This window comes from Macadamia integrifolia, unplaced genomic scaffold (assembly GCF_013358625.1).
Source record: "Macadamia integrifolia cultivar HAES 741 unplaced genomic scaffold, SCU_Mint_v3 scaffold3119, whole genome shotgun sequence".
In the NCBI taxonomy this organism is placed as follows: domain Eukaryota; kingdom Viridiplantae; phylum Streptophyta; class Magnoliopsida; order Proteales; family Proteaceae; genus Macadamia; species Macadamia integrifolia.
In genome coordinates, this window is record NW_024869219.1 from 3,319 (window position 1) to 27,801 (window position 24,483).

At 37.8% G+C, this 24,483-nt stretch overlaps 1 protein-coding gene across 1 annotated transcript; it reads left to right on the forward strand.

The window, feature by feature from the left end:
• Nucleotides 1–278: 278 nt before the first annotated feature.
• LOC122067776 (disease resistance protein RPP8-like) lies at nucleotides 279–2,602 on the forward strand. The gene has a single exon (XM_042631608.1). It carries the CDS (start codon nucleotides 338–340, stop codon nucleotides 2,312–2,314), a length of 1,977 nt encoding a protein of 658 aa, XP_042487542.1. The 5' UTR covers nucleotides 279–337; the 3' UTR covers nucleotides 2,315–2,602.
• The last annotated feature ends 21,881 nt before the right edge of the window (nucleotides 2,603–24,483 follow it).

The following is a 24,483-nucleotide window of genomic DNA, read 5'->3' on the forward strand; positions in this document are numbered from 1 at the left end:
CTACTCAATTTTCCATGTGAACTTGACTTTGTGAATGTGATAGCAACAACTGAAATATAAACACAACGAGCAGTGAAATTCCTTTCTTGAATATTAGATAAAAACTTTTCTTGTATGTCACATCGACCTAACATTTTCTCCTACTTGTTTTCTTGTCTTTCCTTCTTTTTTTTCCTTCAATCTGTCCTGTCGTGCACGTTATGAAGACTTCTCCTCCATTCTTGTATTATTCACTTTATTAACAATGTTGGGTGTGGCACTCAAGGATATAAATCCCTTCACATATCTACCAAAGAAGGCTATCCTTGTTTGTCATCCTAATTCACATCAATTGGAGATGGCAGAAGCCTTAGTGAAATCCTTTCTGCAAAGATCCAGTTCTCTAATATGGCTAAAGAATGAAGGTTCTCCAGGTCTGCAATATCAAATCCAAAAGCTCAAGAACAGACTTGAGGAGATTGGAAGCTTTCCTGGAGAAGTAGGTAGGAGCAAACAAGAGGATGGATTGTTTTTTAACTGGCGGGACGATTTGATAGAAACAGTACATGACACTGACAATTGTATCAATCAGTATGTCGCTAAGGCTAGAAGCCAAGATGGGTCTGATCAGGCACTGTCAATTGTGCAGTTTGGCTATGAATTAGAGAAGATCAATGCACGTCTTGCCGGAATTTCACACCGAAGTTCTCAACCCAATATGCCGCTGACATTGGAAGCAAAAGAGGAAAATGGGCAAAGTTCTTCTACTGTTGATGTTGATGTAGGTAAAGAATCTCTTGCTCCCTTTGCTTTGAATTATAGAAAATTGCCTCCTTACCTTAGATCCTGCTTACTCTACTGTTCTCTCTTCCCTGAGAAAATAAGTAGAGGAAGATTGGTTCGGCTAATGGTGGCTGAAGGTATTTTACAAGAAAGACCAGGGGAAGTCATGGAGGATACTGCTGAAGAAAATATCAAGGAATTAGTTGCCCAAGGGATGCTTCGAGTTGAAATTGTTGAACCTTGGTTCAAAAGTGAACTCAAAGTTGCCGACCCTTATCTTAAAATTTGTAGTCATAACCGGCAGCAAGGAAAAAGTATTGCTGGGAATCTAGATTTAGATTCTACTTTTCCTCAGAGTTCCCACATTGTTTGGATCCCCTACCGTGGTGAAACTATCATGGCAATCTTGAATGATCACCCAATTCTATCATTATTTGTCATTCCAGTCTATTCACAAGGATTAATTCCCTGTGAGTATTGGAATGAAGGCATTCCTGATGATCATTGGGCCTGCGTAAGAAATGCCTTGTATACCTTAAATTTTTTGCGAGTTTTGGACTTGGAGAATCTTAAAATTAAGAGCTTACCAGAAGAAATAGGAGATCTGATACAGTTGAGGTATCTAGGCTTAAGAGGTTCAGCACTGGATGAGATTCCAGAGAGCATAGGTAATCTTCAAAACTTACAAACTTTGGATATTAGATGGCCTAGAAGGCTGAGAGTATTGCCAAATGGAGTTCTGAATCTTCTACAGTTGAGGCACCTTAAGTTGGCACTGAATGAAATAAAAGTCCCCTCAGGTATAGGCATATTAACAAACCTCCTAAGTATAACTGGTTTATTCATGAGGCCTGGCATCATAAAAGAATTAAGTAGGTTGACTCAACTCAGAGAACTGCAATTGAGGGATGTATCCCAAGAACATGCCAGTGAGCTCTCTGCTGCTATTATGAAGATGAGAGGACTTCTATCTTTCTCTGTATATACAAATGGTCAAGAGGATGACCTGCTGCCCACATTGGAGCAATTTTCACCTCCGCCATTCATTAGAAAACTTTGCCTAGACGGGCGTCTAACGGATCTACCTGACTGGCTCTGCTCTATGGAGAACCTCACTATGCTAAGATTAGGTTTTTCCTTTCTACCTGAGGAAGCAGTTTCTGTATTTCAATTTCTTCCTAACCTGAAATATCTAACACTCTGGGAAGCTTGCAAGGTCAAACAAATAAACAAAGAATTTTGCCGGGTGGGTGGGTTTCTTAAGCTAGAGGTACTTATTATTGCTTCTGTGAATCTGTTGGAATGGACTGAGATTGAAGAAGGAGCATTGCCAAGCTTAGCATTCCTCTGCTTCCACAATTGTCCACGATTGATGAATCTTCCAGAAGGACTACAGTATGTCACCACGTTGAAAGTACTGAAGATATTTCCCTTGCACCCAGATCATGAACGGAGGTTGAAACGTGATGGAGGTAGAGAGAATTACAAGATAAAACACATCCAACGACTACGGTGTTTCTCTTCATCCCTCCGCTCATGGGTTGCAATGTGATGCCATGTTTTGTCAGCTGAATGAAAAATAAAATAGCGAGGTCAAACACATCCGATGGGTACAAATTGCTCTAGATTGTAAATTATTTTTCGTTTCGACTTCGTATTTTTAAGATAAATTAAGCAGAATAAGGTTTACTAGATTAGGCCAAGTTACTGAATATACTATGTTGTGTACTGCTTTTGTATGGATTTGAATATTAATTGCAGGTGACATTGTAGTGATATGAGCTATTTATCAGCCTCAAGGTTTAAATTTATGTGATTTCTTCTCAGTTCTTTTTTGTTATCTTCACATTATTCATTGGTCCGAAAGGTTAAAAATGCTAGACTGTGAATGTTAGATGATTTTCTCATGTACCAACCATCCAAGATGTAACTCTTGCAACAAGAATTCATCACTTTGTCAAGGGTGATATGGATAACATGTATCATGGTTTTAGTTCACGGTATCGGTTATTTTTTGGTCAGATTATTTTGACTCTGTTTTTCTTTAAACATTGCCTTTTTTTTTTTTTCACCCTTGGTCCGTACCGTTACATTGATACAGAATCGGCCAATAATTGAGACTGGTGTCTATCGATACTGATCTTAATTGACGGATACAAAAAATACAACTGATCCGATACTGATTCCTCAAACCATGATATGTACACAAATTTTAGAATCAAACTACGTAAACTTTCTTTTTTATTGGGTGAAAAACCCTTAGTAAACTTCTTTCTTTTTTTTTTTTTTTTTTGGGGGGAGTGGGGGTGTGGGGGAGAGGGAGTGGATGGGGTTGTTTAGTATATGAGAGATATTTTCTTCACCCTCATGGTATAAATTTATGTGGTTCTGTCTCAGTTCTCACTCTGTTTTCTTCTTAACATTACTAATTTGGCAAACTGATCCGAAATTTTGGGACAAAACCTCAAATGGTCAGTTCTTTATTAAATTGGTAGATCTGATGTTGAAATTGATATCGAACAAGTGGCACTCAGCTATTTGGAGAAGAGAGAAAGTACTTTTCAGAACAAAAATACATTTATTGTTTTCTTAGGTCCTCTTTGGTATTATTTATCAAAAATCATTAATGAAAATCATATTTTATCAAAACATAAAAATGTTCGGTAACTTCTTGTGAAAAATGGTTTTTTGTGAGAAATAGTTTGGTATCCCTATGCGCAAAAATGGTTTTTTGAAGAAATGGGTGAAGATATATTCCCAAAATGTTCGGTAACTATTTGAGAAAAATGGTTTTTTGTGAGAAATAGTTTGGTATCCCTATGCGCAAAAATGTTTTTTTGAAGAAATGGGTGAAGATATATTCCCTCCACCAATTTTTTTTATAACTCTCTTTCTCCACTTCGGACTGAAGAAGAGGGGGCAAGGGGCTTGGATTTCTAATTACAAAGCAAATGGCTACTTTACCCCTCCATATTGAGATTTCAAGCAATGTGTTCATAAAATTCAGCGCAAAAATCACTGAAAATCAATTTTGGCCAAAACACATAAATGATTCTTGATCTCTATCTAGTTTTTGTGTTTTATCAATTTTTTTAAATAGAAACAAGCTCCATAAATGATAACAAACGCAACCTTAGATTTTTCAATTAGGGTTCTCAGATTTTGGTCCTCTTATACTATGGTTTTATGTTTTTTATATGAATCACATGGTCGAAATATTTGAAGGTCAATGTAATCACCCTAAGGTGCTACGGAGGTCCGATTGTATAATGCCTGCAAGAATGGCTTAAGAGTTAGTCCTAAACTACCAGACCAAGGGAGAATCTGCCAATGAGGCTAGCCTAGCATGGTTCAATCCAGCCTGCATAAGAACTAGCCAACGCACATACTCCTAAGCCGTTAATGGATTTCCATCTCAGGCCTTATGGAATTATAACCCTTTAGTGAAAAGTGAGGTGGCAGCGTCTGCTTAACACAAATCCTTATTTATACAAGTCTTCTTGGACAACTCAATTTTTTTCTTTTTCCTAGATTCACTCAATGGAGTAGGGGTGTCACATGGTTGGTTTGGCTTGGTTTCGATCAGGCTGAATCAGTTTCGGTCTAGGACTGAAGAAGATCCAAACCAATCCATTAAGGAATTTTAGTTTTTGATCGGTTTGGTTTCGATTTGGTTTGATTTCGATTAATTTTGATTTTTTAATATCGGGTTAATATTGGTTTAGATCAATTTATTATCGGGCTTGAAACATAATGAAATCTTACATTCATAACCTATAGTGACGAAAGATTTAGCGAAAAAGCTTTAAATTTGTGACGAAATCATAGTTTATCATTATAAATGATAACTGATATTGAAACCAATGGATAATTAAATGCTAAGATGATAACTAATTGAGATCACAAAATACTATGCAATCATTTATTTAACTATCAAACTAATTGTATATAGTTAATAAGGAGATAAATGGTTACAATTTACAAATCAATTTCCATATTCATGACCTCAGTCATTGATTTTTTTTTTTTGCTAGAAGATTATTTCATTAAATGAGAAGAGAAAAAACAAAAATACATAAAGACAGGTCGGAAATACTAGAGTAACTTAAACCTTTCACCTTCAGCATGGCCATCAGCAGAGGGAGCAAGCAGCGCTCTAACAGAACATATCTATGCCTGTTCAAAACATCATTTTCCAAGTCCTCAACAATGTGTCTTGGGAAGGACACCGAAGATTTAGAGATCCCAGATTTTGACACCTTTTTAGTTAGAAAATCGGCTACCGGGTTAGCTTCACGAAAGCAGTGAGAAATCTTCCTGGGGATTGACTTTAAGAAGGGGGAAGCGTGGAGCCATCTTTGGGGAATAAACCATAGGATATGATTCCTCTGAACAGCACCTACCACCACAGACAAGTCCAATTCAATCCACATACCACTAGCTCCTCGCGACCTGGCGATCAAGATCCCTTCCATGACTGCCTTGAATTCAGCTTTATAAATTTTTTTAATACCCAGAAAAATGCTAAAAGAGTCACAGACTTGCCCTTCACTGTCGCGGGCAATTCCCCCTGCACTTGCCCTGCCCGGGTTTCCCAAAGAACTACTATCAACATTAATCTTTATCCAGTTTCTCAGAGGTTTACACCAGTGAATTTCCAGGGGTGGGATGACCCTTGGATTTTCCATAGGCAGACCCAGCCTCCTATAGTAAATAACATTGTTGGGCATTTTAACCTCCCCCTATGACCGCCCTAGGCAGAGCACGAGCTCTTGGCGGCTAAAATAAAAAATCTACCCAGCACTTCTGGATGAGTTCTCATGGTATCTTCTATTCCTCTCCCACCAAATGTTTGCCGCCAAAATAGAAAAACACATAAGCCACGGATTTTGTAGATTTATTACATAGGCCTCGTCTTTCCACCATGAAAACAAATCATCCATCACCTGATAATGCTGCCAGCCTACATCAAAACAGTCAACAAACTTTTTCCATACCGAGCAAGAGAAAGCACAACTAAAAAAGATGTGACAGCACTCTTTTCAGCCTACTTGCAGAGCACACACTTGGAGGCAAGGGATACCCCCTTCCCTTTGATCTGCTCGTCCGTAGGGAGCTTCCCATGGCCTAATCGCCACCCCAGGGTAGAGTACCTAGGAGCCAGGTTTTTTTGCCACACCAGTGAGCACCATTTAATTTTCGACCCCTTTTTTCTAATGTCTTCCCATGCAGAGGAAGTAGGGAAAGAATCTAAAGGCGTCAATTTCCAAATACACTTATCTTCAGCTGTATCTGCAGGGAGCATCACCTTCTGGATTTGCTTAAAAATATTGCTCAGCTCTTCCGAATTCACCCTAGGGATTCGCCATTTCTAATGAACTCCCCCACCTTGGCATTAAGAACAACCAATGTTTGAATTTCATCTATCACAGACATTGGACCCCACCACTTGTCCTTCCAAAAATTAGCAAGATTGCCATTGTCAGTGATCCAACGCTTATGCTCTTCCACAAAGCTCCACATCTTCTTCACACCTAAGGCAATAGAAGAAGAGTGACCTCCTTTGTGGAAGTTGCCGTCCTTCTTGATAAATCGAGCCCTTAGAAAAGTTGATGGCTGCAGATTTTTCATGCTTAATTCACCACACCAGTTTGCTCAACATCGCCTTATTTGTGTCTCTAAGCCTCCTGATTCCTAGCCCTCTTCCTCCTTAGAGTCTCATTTCATAGTAATTTTTCTGACAGTATCCGTGTCTCCTGTCCAGATAAAGTTTTGTATCCACCTTTCCATCACTGCGAGAAGCGAGGAAGGCCACCAATATAGCAAAGTTGTGATTCAGACTGTCAGAGATAATAGAATGAACTAACTCCGTTCTCCCTGCCATTGAGAGAAGGTTGCCTTTCCAACCAACCAGCCGCTCCTTCAACTTATCCATCACAGGTAAAAGCACCACCTTCTTCACTCTACTCTTAAAAATCTTGACCCCCAGAGTGTCGAGTAGGGAAGGAGCATATCTGAATTCCCAAAGTGTCTACTATGTTCTGCTTTCGAGCAAGAGAAATCTTGCCAAGGAAGAGCTTGCTTTTTTCTAAACTAATGCACTGTCTAGAGAAGTCCTGATACTGAATCAAAATTTTTTTTAAATTTCTAACATACCTTATAGAGGCGTTGGTGAAGATGAATATGTCATCAGCGAAGAGGATATGACCAAGTGTAGGAGCTCCTCTAGGTCCATTAATTGCCTTAAACTCCTTGCTCTGAATCAACCGCGACAATCCCTTGGAAAGTGCTTCCTCCGCAATAATAAATATCATTGGGGATATGGGGTCTCCTTGACGAAGACCACGTTCCACCCCAAAAAATCCCTAAGGACCTCCATTCACCAGAATTGATATTTTAGTTGAAATCAGAAACTGGTGAAGCCAACGAATCCACTGCTCAGAGAATCCCAACCTACGCAGAATCTAGAAGATGAAGTTCCAAGAAATTGTGTCGTAAGCTTTTCTGATATCTATTTTCAGACCAAGGCCGCCCCCTCTAGTCACTGAGAACATTAAATTTGCCAACTCAAAGGCCACACTGATATTAACGTAGATCAAATTCCTTTTTGGAAAGCTCTCTGCTCTTCTGATATCAGTCTAGTTTAGAAATTATTTTACAGAAAAAATTTTCCATACAAAGGGGACAGTATTTATCCAAAGTATCTGCACCGTCCATTTTGGGAATTAAAACCAGAAAATTATTGTTCACCCCATTAAGCATAGAACTCGTGCTAAAGAACTGTCTAACAGCATTACACACCTCATTTTCAACCGTATCCCAACATTTTCGAAAAAATGCCCCAGAGAATCCATCGGGGCCAGGGGAGCTGTCTAGGTCAAGCTCCCACACCGCCCTTCTAATTTTTGCATTCCCTGGGAGCGAGTCCAAGCTATAGTAGTCAACCTGGTTTAAAATCCTTGGAATACAGTCCAATAATTGCACATGATCCACCGTAGGGGCAGTCCTGTGGAACCTCTCATAAAAATCAACAATAAATCCTCCCAGCTGATTTTTCCCTTCCACAATATCCTCGTCCGGATTTTTGAGAGATCTAATCATATTTTATTTTTCTTCTCATGTTAACAGAAATATGAAAAAATTTGGAATTTCTATCGCCAAATTTTAATCATCAAATTTTTGCCTTTTCAGCCCATATGCATTCATGATTCTCCAGGGTCTTGATCACGGTCGTCTTCGCATAAGCTTCCAGTGCAAAAAGATGCTCATTCATACCCTCTCTCTCAATCTGGTCCTGAATCAGAGAAAGAGCATTCTTCGCATCATCCAGCACCCTGTCAAGATGGGGAAAGGAGGATATTGCCCAGGTCTTCAAGGCCTCTTTTAACCGCCTTAGCTTGGACGTTAGAACAAAAATGGGTGACCCTAGTATCCATTCAGACCAAGAAGACGTTACCACCCTATTGAAATGTTCGTGTTCCATCCAAAACTGATGGAAACAGGAAGGGCAGTTGTAAGGGTCATAGTCATTGATTTGTAACAATTCCCTTTACAACAAAAAAAAAAAAAAAAAAAAAAAAAACTCACTGATATTGTAAAAAATGGATAATGAAAATACCTATTTATAACCTTATAATCACATTTTTTTTTATTAGTTTCATTTGGTTCGGTTTCGATTTGGTTATTGGTCGATTCGGTTTAGTCCGATTTGCAGGTGGTCCCAACATACCTCATTCCAAAACCAATTTAATAAGGATCGGTTTGGTTCAGTCTAGGTTTTTTTGATCGGTTTTATTGGTTCAGGCTAGGTTTTGACACCCCTACGTACTATGGAGAAAAAATAATAGAAGGATGTTCATAGCCTAGCTTTGGAAGAAAAAATCCTCCTAGAGTTTTAAAGCAACCCTTAATCTTTGCACTTTCTTCTTGTAATTCATTGTCTTCTCTACCAAATCATTTTATAATTGATATATATATTATCATTTGATCATTTGACATGGGACTTGTTTTGGATTATGTAATCAACATAGAGACTTGTAAGGTAGGGTAGCTAAGTAATTTTACAACTTTTGTTGGGCCAATAAATAGTGACTAATTCTCATGTACTAGATAGTGGATTTTGATCAATCAAAAATTGTGATTCTCCAATTATGAGTTTCCTTTGAATGTAGAACTGTTCTCCTTGAAACTTTGAAAAAGTTGCATTCCATCGTAGAAGAGTTGGACTTTTCTCGTTCAGCTGCATCTTATAAGAGTCGCAAAACCTCGTTAAAGTTGCAATCATTATAGAAGAGTTATATTTCAACCCCATCCTATCCATAATCATCTCTTAGCAATTTCAGAATCTGTCTTGTGCATATGCCTTATTTACTTCAAGTAATTGTCTGTTTGTTCACCTTCGTCTGTACTTTTTTGTCTTGACTTCAAATTACTTTAAATTGCTTCTGTTATTGTCTCCCCGTTTTTTATTTATTTGTTCTTGCACAATTGAATATAACTGTTTGTATATTTTGCATAAGAGATCAATTTTCCAATTCAACCCCTCTTGGCTATTGCCATTTGATCTTACAAAAACTATGTTGAACTAGAAGTAAGCAATGTACATTATAGATCCATGCGAATTGGAGCTGTGGCACGAATAACATCAAACCATTCACAAGGAAATCCTTGAAACCTCTAACAAGTGGGAAACCTCGCATTTGAGGAAACATGTAACGACCCAAGAGTACAATAACTACCAGACCTGTCTAGGAGATCGGTGGGATGTCCCCATCAAGAATACGGAAAGTATCAAGGGGGGTTTGGGAGATTGGTGAGAGTGTGCAAACTTTAATCCCACATCGCCTAGGGAGAAATTACTGAGCTAGTTAATAACCTCTAGCCTCCTTAACATGGCACAACGCATTTTAAAGTCTTGAGGCTCATGAACCAAAGAGGACAATATTGTGCAAGGTTAATAGAGCCGGGACGTTACAAATGGTATCAGAGCCGACCCCAACAACGCATGGGGCCACGGCGGGGACTCTGTGCCCAAAGGGGGGAGGTGTAATGATCCAAGAAGTTATAAATAGTATCAGAGCCAACCCCGACAACGCGTGGGGCCACAGCGGGGACTCTATATCTAAAGGGGGGAAGTGTAATGACCCAAGAATATGGTAAGTACCAGATTTGCCTGGGAGATCGGTGAGGTGTCCCCACCAAGAATACGGCAAGAACCAGGGGGTTTGGGAGACTGGTGAGGGTGTGTTTTAAAGCCTTGAGGCCCATGGGCTAAAGAGGTCAATATTATGCAAGGTTAACAGGGCCGGGGCATTACAAAACCAAACCCTAACTAGGAGAAGAAACCTTCATCTTTCAAGGAAAAACTCCAAAACTCCCATTTCGCGAGAGATATGTCAATCCAAAGTTTTTTTTTTTTTTGGGTAAAATCCAAAGTTGAATTGAAACATTAAATAAATGTGATCCAATCAATGTTTCTTTTGCTTGATAAACTGAGAAATTCACTAAAAATAATTGTGACGAATTCATCTACCACCATGAGGGAGAAAAAAAAAATCAAACCAACCAAAATATTTTCATTAATAAAACCTAAAGCAGCAAGAACGACCACATTCCTTACAAAGAGAAACATCTTCAAATAAGAAAAATCCCTACAAATAATAGTCTCTATCAATATTTATGTTATGAGAAAAAAAATTGACAAGAGGCTAGTGTGCACAATCTTTTACATGCTCTCTCACATTCCACATGTGGATCCAATGCTCGCTCATAAAATGCCCTGTACTAGATGATTCGTCACCCACCCCACATTAGTGCAAAACTGTACCCTCGCATGTAGTGAAAACTCCCCTTATTTAATAGTGCCATTGTAGGAGGAGCTCTAAACTGACCTAACCTAAAAGCAAATTCGAACTATTTGTTGATTAGGGATGTAATAAGGTTGGCTATGCCCATGATTCAATATGCATTGTAAGGTGTCCTTGCATCTATACCAAGCAAACCATTGGCAATCAAACATTGCATCACCTCCGTTTCTTCAATGTCATGGGATGGACAGATTGGACCTGCTCTTTGTACTCTTTCTGCAGCAAGATAAAGACTCAAATCAATGGTTGTTTGGGCTTATCTGAAGGGCTATTATGGTCCCTGGAAATTGCATGTTACCATCAACTCTTTTTTTTTTCCCCCCTATCTTAGGAATGTTGTTAGACAATGGCCAGCGGACGCTAGTAGGGCCAATGGGCCCCTACTCCTACATATATCCACCCACACATACCCGTATATGACAAGTTCGATCCCACCACCTCCTCCCATGGACACCTACTTTTCAAGTCAAAGCTGTCACCACTAGGCTAAGCTAGTGTTCATACACTATTGTTGTTGCCATACAAGTCATACCATGTGATCGATTCATTTCTTCTCTTTTGGTAGAAATCACTCTTTTTATTCCAATTCACTGGTTCAATTTAAAAAAAAGGGGAATAGTAAGCACACGATGCCAGTATGCAAATTCTTTCTACCCCCCTCACATCCCACCCATAGATCTCACACCCTCTCTCCAAAAATAAATGCCCTCTTATTGGACAATTAATCATCTACATCTCTATTGACGCAAAATTGCACTCCGGCATGTATGAAACCCTCTACGTTAAAAATTTTGATGTTTCGTCTTATGAGTTTGATTTGATTCAGTGGACTCTTTTTCTACTTTTGAACACTAAGATTTATGGATTTTCTATTCTAAAATAGCTAAAATTTCCTTCACATTATTTGGCTAAGGATATGTGAAGATAGGGTCTCAATTACGATGATAGATTTGCCGTCCCATAATAAAGAGGAGCTAACCATCAATGTAATGTCTGGGTCTAAAATTTGTTTCTATTAGTTTGCGGTCTAAGCTCCCTGGCGATGGCCATGCCGAATGTGGGGCTGCTCTCTCCACGAGGTATTTTTAATCTTTCTTTGTTTTCTGGCTTAGCCTTTTACTTTATCTCTTTTTCTTAATAAGGTGATCTTTAAAAAAATAAAAATAAAAAAAAGGAAAGCATCGGAGAAAGTTAATGGATGATTATATTACACACCCCCTCTCTCATCCCACTTAATTTAGACAGCGCACTCTCGCCCTCTTATTTGACGATTTTTCACCCGCACCCCTATTGGTGCAAAACTATACTCCAACACGTATGAAATCCTCTCCTTTATTATTATTATTATTATTTTTTATACTTTTCCTTCGATGTGTTTGATGTTGATTCAGTTGACCTATTTTTATACTGTTAAAGACTTAGTTTAATTATTTTTTCTATTCTAAAATACCTAAAGAAGTTCCGACCACTTAAATAATTAAATTGTAGAAGGATCGAAGAAAGTTTATGGATGAATAGCCTCTTCCTTTTTTGCCATGTCACATATCAGTATGTATTAGTATAGTTAGTGTTTTGGACACAAAGTAAGGCTGGATTTGTGGAATTCTATTTCAAGGCAAATTCAAGGCTATCAAGTTGGGAGCTACTTCTTCAAAATCGGTGGAAGAAATCGAAGCTTTAGGGGTTTTGCAGGGATTAAAACTGGCTGAAGCTAGGGGTTGGAATATCATTGAAGTCTGGATTCCTGTAAAAAATATTCTTCAACTTATTCCGAAGCCTTTGGGAGACAGTTGACCTATGTTTACTATTAGGACTTTTTTGGAAATTTATACTAGGTCTGGTACTATTAATTTTGTGTATAAAGATAAATCTGAAACAGGTACTATGTTGTATCTATAGAAGCTGGGAATTTATATTAGCTCAGGTCGCATTTCAGTTTTTCAGGTTAATGATGTAATTTTATACTTTCATATTATATAAAAATTGTCTTTGTGTTTTCATTTGAAAAAAAAACAAGTTATGGATGAATATATTATAGACCCTCAATCTTTCATCTCACCTGTAGACCCCGCTCCCTCTTTCTTCAATAGATGCCCTCTCATACTATCTGTCACCGCATCTCTATTGGTGCAAAACTGCACTCCGGCATGTCTAAAACCCTCTCCCTGCATTTTTTGACTTTTCCTCTTATGGGTTTGATATTGAGTCAATGAATCTCTTTCTTTCCTTTTAAAAACTTAGTTTTATGAGTTTTCTACTCTAGACCACCCGTGCACACCACTTGAATAATTAAGCTGTAGAAGGACAGGAGAAAGTTCGTGGTGAGTATTTTCTACACCTCTCACATTGCAGTTGCACCCATAGGCATAACACCCCTCTCTTCAAATTTTTTTTTTTTTCTATTAGGATTTAAACTGTAACCGCAAACGTACGGATCAGTGTAGCTACGGGTCAAATACAGAGAGAACAACTATTTTATTTTTGGTTTCTTTTAATAATGCGAAAGTGAATCGATTAATGGTTGTGATCTAATTCTAACTACCATCCTAAACATATGTATCTAAACTAACGTCATAACCATTCGTCATCTAAGAATTTAAACATGCAAGCCACGCGATTAAAATTAAATAAATAAATAACTGAAAAGAAATAATCCACGCAATTAAAAAGCAATGAAGGAAAAAAATACTAAAATAAAAATAAAGTAAAAGAAATGGGATAAAGCTAGAGAGAGATTCATAAGTAAGTTTCTATACTTAGCCCGAGGGGTGCATCAAAATATGAGCTTCCCTACTTGACCAGAGAGTTACTCTTACAAGGATTACTCTACTTGGTTTTAGGGAAAGGGAGGCAATTAAAATAAAAACAATAAAATGATGGTTTCATAGCTAGGAGGGGCAAAACCAACACATACACTAGCCATGAAACTTGGGGGAAAGGAAAAGCAATAATGTAACGACTGAAATTAAAATCCTAAATTAAGAAAGAAAGGGGTAGTCAGAAGAGGGAATGAGAGGGGGGAGAGAAGACTATTGAATAAGCCTACCTACTATAATCAATGCTTGAACTTGAGAGCTTAGGTGATTTGAGATACTGTCAACCTTAAAAACCAGATCTGGAATGAACCAGATCTGAAATTTCTAGGCCTGAAGAAAACAAATCTTGAAAAAAAAAATTAAACTTGAGAAAAAGAGATGCTCCACGGCTCGTGATCTTGTCACCTAGATCTAAGCCTAGAACTATAACTTAAAAATTAAAACTCAATTGCATAAATCATAAACATAAAAGACAAAAATAAAAATAGAAGAATGCTTGCATTAATTGAAATAAAAAGCTAGTACAAAAGTGATTAAAGCAAAAAACAAAGAAGAACTAAAACTAAAGGGAGAGAGAGAGAGAGAGAGAGAGAGAGAGAGAGAGCAACTAAAAAATAAAACCCAGAAGAAGAATGAAGTGTTTCCTCCCCTTGTGTTGATTCTATTATATAGAGAATGGGGGAGGGAAGCTACCGATTTTAGCTTCTAAAAAAAATGATTTTTTTTTTTATCTTGTTGATGAGGTGGAGGAGAGAGAAGAAAGAAAAAGTGTGGAGAGAGAAATCATAGACACGGTGGTGGTGGATTTGATTTATTTCTTTGCAGATTTCTTTTCTTTTGTGTAATCGTTTTCTTTTAAGTTTTTCGACGCGGTATATGCCTTTGGACTCTTGGGAGGAGTGGCAGAAGAATGTAAGACCACGTTTGTGCCCAAGTTATGTTGGAAATACCATCTTAAAACTTAGATCTAGGTGGTTACCCCTAGTTTAAGAATTCTCAAATTATGAATCGTTTACCTCGCTCCATGTTGATGAGATCAGCAGGTGAGGCAAGCACAAGTTCTAATGTGCTTGATTATGATGAACAAACAACAAGAATCAACCGAAGACTTCAAAGTTGGGATATGCCCAAAATTTTAATAAATGATCTCTATGATCAAGACTGGTTCGGACTCGAAACAGTCAAGACCGTAGAACAAACTATTAATTTTACACCCCAAACACAAGAAATTCAACTTTTTGATCCAATTACTTTACAAGATTTATACAAAGATCGCAAATATAATTATGTCCATATTGGATTAGTCCAAGTGGCCATCAAACCACTTCACCGTGAAGGACTTAACACTTCCATGTTGTTAGCCCTTAGGGACCAAAGATTCCTTGAGTTCAATGATTCCCTTTTGGGAGCCATTGAAACTAGTCTCTGTTATGGACCTGTCCATTTCAATGTCTATCCAAATATGTCAATAACCCTTGAAAACCCAAATATTTTACATTCACTCAAATTAAACCTCAAAACTCACGGCTACAAATTAATGCATGGAACCATTCCAATTTCCATCATCCATCGCATAAAATACAAAGCCATGAAATCTGTCCAACCTCGTGCCAAAAGAACATCTTCAAAAGGCCAAACCCTTTACCTTGAAACTGATTGCATTCAGGGTCAAGTTGTTTACCCAAAACTTTGCCGTTGGGAAGATATTTCTTTCCCAGAGGAATGGCAGCTGCAAACGACTGCAATTCCCCCTCAAGTTTCTAACACCAGTATTAGCTCTATTGCCCAAGACTTAGACGGACTGGTTTCCATTCGATTTAACCGACAAGCACCCCCTCCTGTTTACCAAAGTTCAAGAAGGTCATGCTCTGAAGCATCGACTTCTTCTGACATGGGAAAATGGATCAACCAAAATAGGAATCCGACTCCTATCTCAAACCTTGCTGGTGTTTTGCCCAGTCAAAATATTATCCATGGAACATACGAGACTACCTCTACTATTCCTGAAACAACCCCATCTGAGGCCCCTGATCAGAGGTCTCCTTCTCAATCTGAGGTTGAACCACCTCCTCGTGACTCCAAAAATCTTGGAGTTTACATGATTCAAATAGAAACAGATTATCAAATCGACAAACCATTACTTCGAAATGATTTTGAATCTCCCAAAAAAAAGAAAAATGTGAATGATTTTTATCAACTTATAATTTAGAACAACAAGCTCAAATTCGAACAAATTGGTATAATTTTATGACAAAACTAAAAACAAATGTTTTCTTCTTTACATATTTTGATATTTATGCCTAGGATAATAATATTTACTATCCCTGGCATAACCAGGTATGTACTCAAACAAATTCTCACAAATCTTGGACCCTTTACGGTGGTCCAACTACAACTGCCATCCATCCCCCGGTGGAAAGCATCAAACATAATTACAAAAATAATGAAAGTATTGCTTCTCCTTTCAAAGTTGCAGACAAAGATGATCCTAACAGAAAACAAATTGAACAATTAAATTTTGCAAACTTAAGCCTTCAAACCATAGGCAATCAACTATCCCGAGTTGAAAACCTTGTCCAACCTAAACCAATAGCCTCTTCGTCTATGACACCGGCTCCGGTTCCAACTACTGCTCCTTTGTTCAAACCGTATAATATTCCCCAAAGACAATTTAGAAACAAATAATCTACAAACTCCTATTCAACAACAACATTCGGCTAAACCTTCGACTGAATCAAACAGTAGAGGTGTTCGTACCATTATAGGATGCTCTTCAGACTCTTCTTCAAGTTCTGAAGATGAAGACTTTCCCAAAATTAATCAAATTGGTCAAAGCTCAAATCAACACCCGGTCTTCCTTGACCTCCAAATCGAAGCTAGAGGAATTGCTCCTCAGGCTTCTTACCAAAGTGGAATCATCTATGAATGGAAAATAGATGGTCTGTCTGAACATAATCTCATGAACAAACTCCAAGAAATGACTATGGTTAGCAACGCACATCGTATCAAGAATACACCTGATAGTGCTGTAGCTACCTTACTTGTTTCTGGCTTTACTGGCCAACTCAAAGGTTGGTGGGATTATGTCCTGACTGATGTCCAAAAGACAAAAATATTCATGGCTGTTCAAATTACACCCGAAGGTGACCCCCTCCTTGATAATGAAGGTATTCCAATCGAGGATGCTATTAATATCCTTATTTTCAGTATTGCAAATTACTTTTTAGGAAACCCTTCTCATCTCAAAGACAAAACAGCTGAACAATTATCCAATCTTAGATGTAAAAAATTACATGATTTTAAATGGTATAAAGACACTTTCTTAACCAAAGTCTTAACCAGACCTAATGCAAACCTTCCCTGTTGGAAAGAAAAATTCCTTACAGGATTACCAACTCTGTTTTCTGAAAAAATCAAACAACGCCTTAGGAAAAAAAATGATGGGATCATTCCTTATGATCAAATGTCCTATGGCCAAATCATTAGTCTAATTCATGAAGAGGGCCTTGCTCTCTGTACTGATATTAGATTAAAGAAACAAATCCATAAAGAAAACAAGTTTTACAAACGAGAGTTAGGAGGTTTCTGTGAACAATTTGGATTTCCACCTCTCAGACCTCCATCGAAACATAGACACAAGTCTTCTCACAAATATTATAAATCCAAAAAATATGTGTCCCATAGATCATTTACCACCCCTGAATTTTACCATAAAACTCCTCCAAAACCTAAGAATAACAAATACAGGAAGCCTTTCAAGGCACCTAAAAATTTTAAAGACGCAAAACCTGACAAATCTTCTCAAGGTTGTTTTCGGTGTGGCAAACCTGGCCATAGCGCTAAATTTTGTAGGGTCTCAAACAAAATCAATTCTTTACAAATTTCTTAACAAGATAAAACTTAAATCCTTGCCTTATTTCAAGAAACCTCTTCATCCTCCTCTGAAGATGAAAATCACAAATTAAATCAAATTCAAGCCTCTGAACATAATTCTTCTAGTTCTTCCAATAATGAGAATTTCCAAGCTTGTAATTGTGATTCTTGTATTATTGGTCTTAGGTGTGAGGACTATGTTCCCAAATCCATCCGGATGCTCCGTGCATCACCTAATACAAATATTTTTGATTATATTGATAGTTTGGTAGACCCAGAACAAAAGAAGGCCTGCCTTGAACATCTTAGAAACAATGTTTCTACTCAAAACTCCCCTCAACCATATAATCTTCACCAAATCATGCAAAAGTTCGATAAAATGTCAAAACCCATTATTCCTGATCATTCAGGTCGGATCAAATCCTTGAAACTACTACTGCATCTTTGCAGTATGAGATAAAACAAATTAAACAACAAATAGCCCTCTTAAATTGACAACAAAACCACCAAGCTTCAACTTCTGAACCATTAATAAATCCTTTTGCAAATCAAGAATTTTCTGAACCAAACCCTACAATCCCTGGTTTTGTGGCTACCATAACTTGCCAAAATTTGTATGTCCGCATAACTTTAGTTGTTAATGCTTCATTCAAATTCTCAGCCATTGCCTTAGTTGATTCTGGTGCAAATGCCAACTGTGTCAACGAAGGTGCTATTCCAACCCAGTTCTATGAAAGAACTACCCAACGCCTTAATACGGCTAATGGATCTGGGTTGAATGTCTAATATAAACTTTCAAATACCTATGTCTGTAACCAAGGCCTCTGCCTTCCCCAAACTTTTATCCTCGCAAAAGACCTTGACCAGACTATAATCCTTGGTCAGCCATTTTTAGAAAAAATTAAGCCTTTCAAAATAATCCAAGATGGGATTTCTACGAAATTCCAAGGACAAAAGATTGTTTTCCCTTTTCTTCAAGCCCAAAACTCTGATAACCAAAGTGTTAATAAAATTAAGTAATTAAATTTTCTTAAAACAGAGCTTCTCCATGAGAGGATCTCTGATCACCTCAAAAATCCCAAAACCATTCATCAAATTAACCAAATTAAATCAAAATTTGAATCCAATCTTTGTTCTGATGTTCCAGATGCCTTTTGGCATCGTAAGCAGCATATGGTCTCCCTACCTTATGCTACTGGGTTCTCAGATCTTCAAATCCCCACTAAAGCACGACCAACCCAAATGAATCAAACTCTCCTTGAGACTTGCAAAGAAGAAATTAATGATCTCTTAAACAAAAAACTCATCCGACCTAGTACCTCTCCTTGGAGTTGTACAACCTTTTATGTCAATAAGGCTGCTGAAATAGAAAGAGGTACTCCCCAGTTAGTAGTTAATTACAAACCATTAAATGATGCTCTCTAATGGGTAAGATATCCAATCCCAAACCAAAAGGATCTTTTACAAAGAATTTATCAGGCAAAAATCTTTTCCAAATTCGACATGAAGTCTGGTTTCTGGCAGATCCAAATCCAAGAAACCGATCATTATAAAACCACCTTCACAACCCCCTTTGGTCTATATGAATGGAACGTCATGCCATTCGGCCTCAAAAATGCCCCCAATGAATTTCAGAAAATCATGAATGACATATTCAATCCTTATGGACAATTCACCATTGTCTATATTGATGATGTCCTGGTTTTCTCAAATTCTGTTGAACAACACTTCAAACACCTAAGAACGTTTTATCAAATTATTAAATCAAATGGCCTTGTTTTATCAAAAAGAAAAATGGAATTCTTTCTTACCAGAGTAAGGTTCCTTGGTCACTTAATCGAAAAGGGTACCCTTACCCCTATCGATCATGCCATTACCTTTGGTGAAAAATTTCCTAACCAAATCCTTGATAAAACCCAATTACAAAGATTTTTAGGAAGTTTAAATTACGTTCGTGATTTTTTTCCCCAAATCAGTAAGATTGCCGAACCTTTATATCTTCGGCTTAAAAAGAAACCAACTCCCTGGTCTCAAACCCAAACGACGGCCATTCAAACAATAAAAAAACTTGTTAAAGAAATCCCCTGTTTATTTATTGCTAACCTGAGGCATTTAAAATAGTCAAAACCGACGCCTCCGATATTGGATATGGAGGAATTCTTAAACAAAGACTTCCTGACAATAACAAAGAACAATTCGTCCAATTTACCTCTGGTATCTGGAATTCTGCTCAGAAGAATTACAGTACCATCAAAAAATAAATTTTGTCAATTGTTCTTTGCATACAAAAGTTTCAAAATACATTATTAAACAAACCATTTTTAGTTAGTGTTGATTGTAGCGCAGCTAAATATGTTTTACAAAATGATGTTTCAAACCTTGCATCAAAAAAAAAAATTTCCAGATGGCAAGCTTTATTATCAATTTTTTAATTTCAAATAGAATATATTAGAGGAGAATCCAATTCTGTCCCTGACTTTCTCACCTGTGAATTCTTACAGGGCTAGACTCTTCAAATCAACCTTATCAGGATGGCTCCCCCTAAGGAGTCTACCTCCTCAAATTATGTTGTAAAAACCAAATCCAGCTATGGTGCCTCAGCAGCCTCTGCCGCACCATCTCACCAAATAGTCACCCGTAGCCAAACCCAGATGGCTACTACAAAAACACCCTATTCCCATGCTGTGGTAGCCATCCCAGCTGCTGGACCCATCCAAACCGTAAATAAGGCTAGCTCTAGCCTACAAACTACACAAGCCAAACCTCTTCAAACAGCCCAAGGCTCTAAACTTAAAAGCCAATACCATGAAAAGCCATGCAAAGAAGACCTCTTCACTATTGAAGAGCCCCTGTTCAAATATGCCGACTCACCCATTATGATGGCACAACAAATTTTCTACAAAGGTTGGAACCACCATTCCGCCTCTTCTGCAAAACATCAAGAATTCTACGAGTATATTCTCGTTGAAACAGATTCGGTCAGATTTAAACTCAATTATGACCGAAATGACGAAACACAGGTTATACATACAACTGTAACCATCTGCAAAATCCTATCTTTCCAAGACTGGGGTACACATCCCCTTAACCCAAGAAGCTTTTCAAATACCTTTTCTCCACCAAATTTTACATATCTGGATTACCAGGACGCGTGGTTCAAAGCCTTCTCCTTCCAAAATAGGATTAACCGCCACTCTTGGTTCTTCTATTTTGAGTACAAATTTAATAACCAAACTCCCCTCTGGTTTCCCAAATGGTGGGATCAATATGGTCCTATGGTAAAAATACTGCCACCACAAATCCAAGAATCCTTTCAAATATTCTGTCAAAATACAATACCCCAACCTCACCAACCTCGTCTTCTCCGGTTCTTTCTCCACTGCTGCTTAGCATGGATATTGTTCTGGGAATTTCAAATTTATGATTACTAGGTGAATGACTGGATTGCTCCAGTTCTCTGCCGGTCTTTCAATGTCAAATGGTGGGACAACTGTGACGTCTCTAAATATGAACGAACGTCCTTAATCAAAAGCCTCACAGGACTTCAACCTGTACCAACAATCCAAAGCACCTCAAAATCAAGCATCAAAAGCGAGAAGGAAGCCCTTCATGCTAGATTAGCCGAACTCGGATCCGACTCAGACAATGAAGACAATGAAGGCTCCAGTGACGGTGCCTACAGTCTCAAATCCATCAAAGGATCTGTTCCTGCCCATGAACTCTGCTATGGGCAAGATCCATATGAGGATGACCCTGACTTTGAGCCTGCCAGCTCCAAGGCATCCTCCTCCAGCAAATTCAAAGAAGTTACCTCCCGTCGATCCTGCCGGGTTGCAAAATCAAAGTCTTCATCGACCAAACCCTAAGTTTGGTCCATAATGTCTGCTAGGACGATTCTAAAACTAGCCGATGGGTGTAATCGTAAATCACACCTAGTCAAATAACCTCGGATGACCTATTAAGGAAAGGAGGTACTGTTACTATCCCAGGTTAAAGGATAGTCTGGCCAATATCCGGCTCAAACAAATAGGATACAAACCTCTTGATCAAACCAATATGGAGAACAGTGTCCCTGACACGTGGAATGCCATGGTAAGATCATTGAAGATTCCAAATCTACTGTCAACAGCAACCTTATCAAAAATTCGAAATCATTGGTTGACAGCAACTCCAACTTTCGGTGCCAACAGTTCCCCAATTGTCGGCAACAACTGTTCACTCCAAATACAAATTCTAGTGCACAGTTCCAAATAGTGACAAATGAAATGTCAAATAATACCTAATTTGGTACAGTACCAAATGAAATCCAAATGTTACCCAAATCCACATGTAATTCAAATAAGCCTCCTTACATTATAAAAGGAGCATCACCCTTTCTCCCAAATCACTTGAAAAAATTCTCCAACTTGTAAACTTAGAACTTAGAAAGAGAAGCTCCGAAGCAAGCTTTGTCTTCACAAGTTCTTCCAAGATCTCTCCGAGCACGTCACCGGACTTCAACAACAGGCTCCGATCATCTCAAGTCTGATCGTCCTCCAAAGATTAGCTACCCACAGCTCAAAGCCAACCTAACCTTCTTCTTCTTTCTCAAATCCTCCAACCCAAGCCTACCCAAACCAATCTCCAAATATTGTAAACTTTAATTTCAAATATATATTTCAAAATATTTTTCTTTGATTGCATTGTTAGCTTTCTTTCTGCATCTGCATCTGCATCTGCATATAGCAGCTTCTTGTTTTATCCTCAGATCAAAGCCTACAGCCGTGCCTCTTGATTCTAAAAGATAGATCTAGTTAAGCAGCTTTTAATTTTCTGCAATTCCATATCCTTTATTTTAAGCATATGGTTTGTTCTTGCATACTTGTTTATTTTTAGCACAAATTAGGACTGAGTAAGGTATTGCACCCATCTCAGTATTTGTCTCCTTGCTGGATCGAAGTAAGGTATTGCACCTATCTCGTCCTGATTACCATACAGAACTAGGAGAACCCTATTTCCCTGGATTTTGGTATATCTCGAACCCGGAGATTCTCTCTCCACACTTTTTCTTGCCTTTTTTTTCCTTTTTCTTCTCCCTTTTTTCTATTTTTCTCTCTTATTGCGCAAGAAACCTCCCCTTGGGTGCCTTTATCTTTTCCTTTTTTTTTTTTTTTTTTCTTTCCTATTTTTTCTCTTCAACTTGCCCACAACCCTCTTGGCCGACCTCCTTGCTTTAAGTGATGAGTAGGAGAGAGAAAATCTTTAAAAAAAATCTTCAAAAAAATGTAGCCAAGAGGTTCGAAGTTGAGACCTCCTAATAAGGAAGGGATTTTGCTCATCATAACTCACCAACTATGCTAGGTAGTTATTGTTACCAAAAAAAAATCTTTAATCACTTAAGGGTGTGGTCCATCGATCCTTGTTGGCATTTGGAATATTCTTTGTAACCCTGGGATAACTGCAGATGGGCTGGTTCTGCATCTCGGTTCAGTTTTGATCCATTATTCTTTTTCTGGCCCGAAAAGAATAATCACTTGTACGGTTGACCAAACAAATATGTACTTTTAATTGAATATGTACATCTTGCGCAGAATTCCATCCTGTTCGCAACCATGAAAAGAAATTGGACCTCTTTATGTGTAAAATTGGAGATATAGTACCTGATAATCCTTAAGGCCTTAAAAATATAAAATCCGCAAAAAAAGAGTAAAACCCAAGATAGCTCCATTTTAAATATGTAAAATGCATGTTTTACTATCCTAGGTTTCACATATAAATGTACTCATTAGAATTTCCCCACACTTAGACTTTACTAGTCATCAAGCAAAAAAAAAAAAAAAAATCTAACTCACTTTTGTAGGAATTACGGTTGCACTTAGCATGTTCAACAAGCCTTTAAACCCCTGGGTCACCCCTAGCGAACGAGTTCTATCTTGTGGGTGTTTGCATTGAACATACACCCAAAATTCAGAATAAACAAATCCTAACCTTGGCTAAAGGTAAAGGCCATACCGATCCAGAGTAAAGATAATTTCTCTTACAAGGGATGCCCACACTTGAACTTTTATTATCCCATATCAATTTCAGGCACTAGCATATTTCTTAATTTAGAACTCACCTCGTCTCTTCCAAAATATCCTTATCTTAAGGCAAAACCACTTATGAATAAATAGGGAACCAAAGACTAAGGCATTGGAGTGTTTTTGACCAAACATGTTACCAAACATTAATGACATTTGCACAATTTTTCTTCTTTTTTTCGCTTAATAAACTCTATTCTACTCCACTACTTTTGGCCTGAATAACATGGTGGAGCAAACACCAGACACTCAAGTTACTATGTAGCTTCGCTTCTTGTATATGCCCCCATAAACAGTGATGCTAGAGTTCTTTTAGAAATTTCTTCCCTAAGAGTTTCGATCAAGACACCACTGTTCCTGAGGCGCAATGCCCTGTCTAGTTCTAAGAAAATCAACTCTTACTTTTCATTTATATCACTTTTCACACTTCATTTAAAATTTTGTATTTATCAACACCAAATTAAAAAGAAAGTTTCAACTCCAAATCAAGAGTACAAGGAACCCACAGACTTACATATGGTCTAACACCATAAAACAAGAGTTTCTTATTTTTCAAAAGAGAGTCCCATCTCAAGACATAGGTTTGTTTCTTTCTTCTCAATAGGGTTTTGATAGGTTTAAAATGGGTACCTTAATCAAAACTTTTATTTTTATACATCAAGCAACTAAATAGTATGATCATTAGCAAAAGCCAAAGTAGAACTTCATCCTTAGTAAGCTCAAAAACAAAAAGAAAAACAAATAAAACAAAGTGAAAAAGTAAAAATTGGTTTCCCTCCCCCACACTTAAGTCATGCAATGTCCTCAATGCATGGAAAGAATTAAAAACAAAGACAATGCAAGGGGAGTCATACCTGGGTAAAGTTAGTCATTTATGTAAAGAGGTTCATGGAGATCAATGACCTCTTCCAGAGCAGAAGATGACAACAAAATGAAGGGCTTCAACTTATGGGTGATCCCAAATTTCTTCATGAGGGCCTCAAATAATCTATTGCAAAAATCCTTGCCCCTATCAAAAATGTAATAAATGATCCCATTATCCATCCACTTTAGAATTTCTTTTCCAATGACTTCCTTCAACACTAGGTTAGCTCTCCTCTGTGGTTC

Coding starts and splice junctions, on each gene's coding strand:
- LOC122067776 (XM_042631608.1), top strand. CDS start 338: ATGGCAGAAGCCTTAGTGAAATCCTTTCTGCAAAGATCCAGTTCTCTA.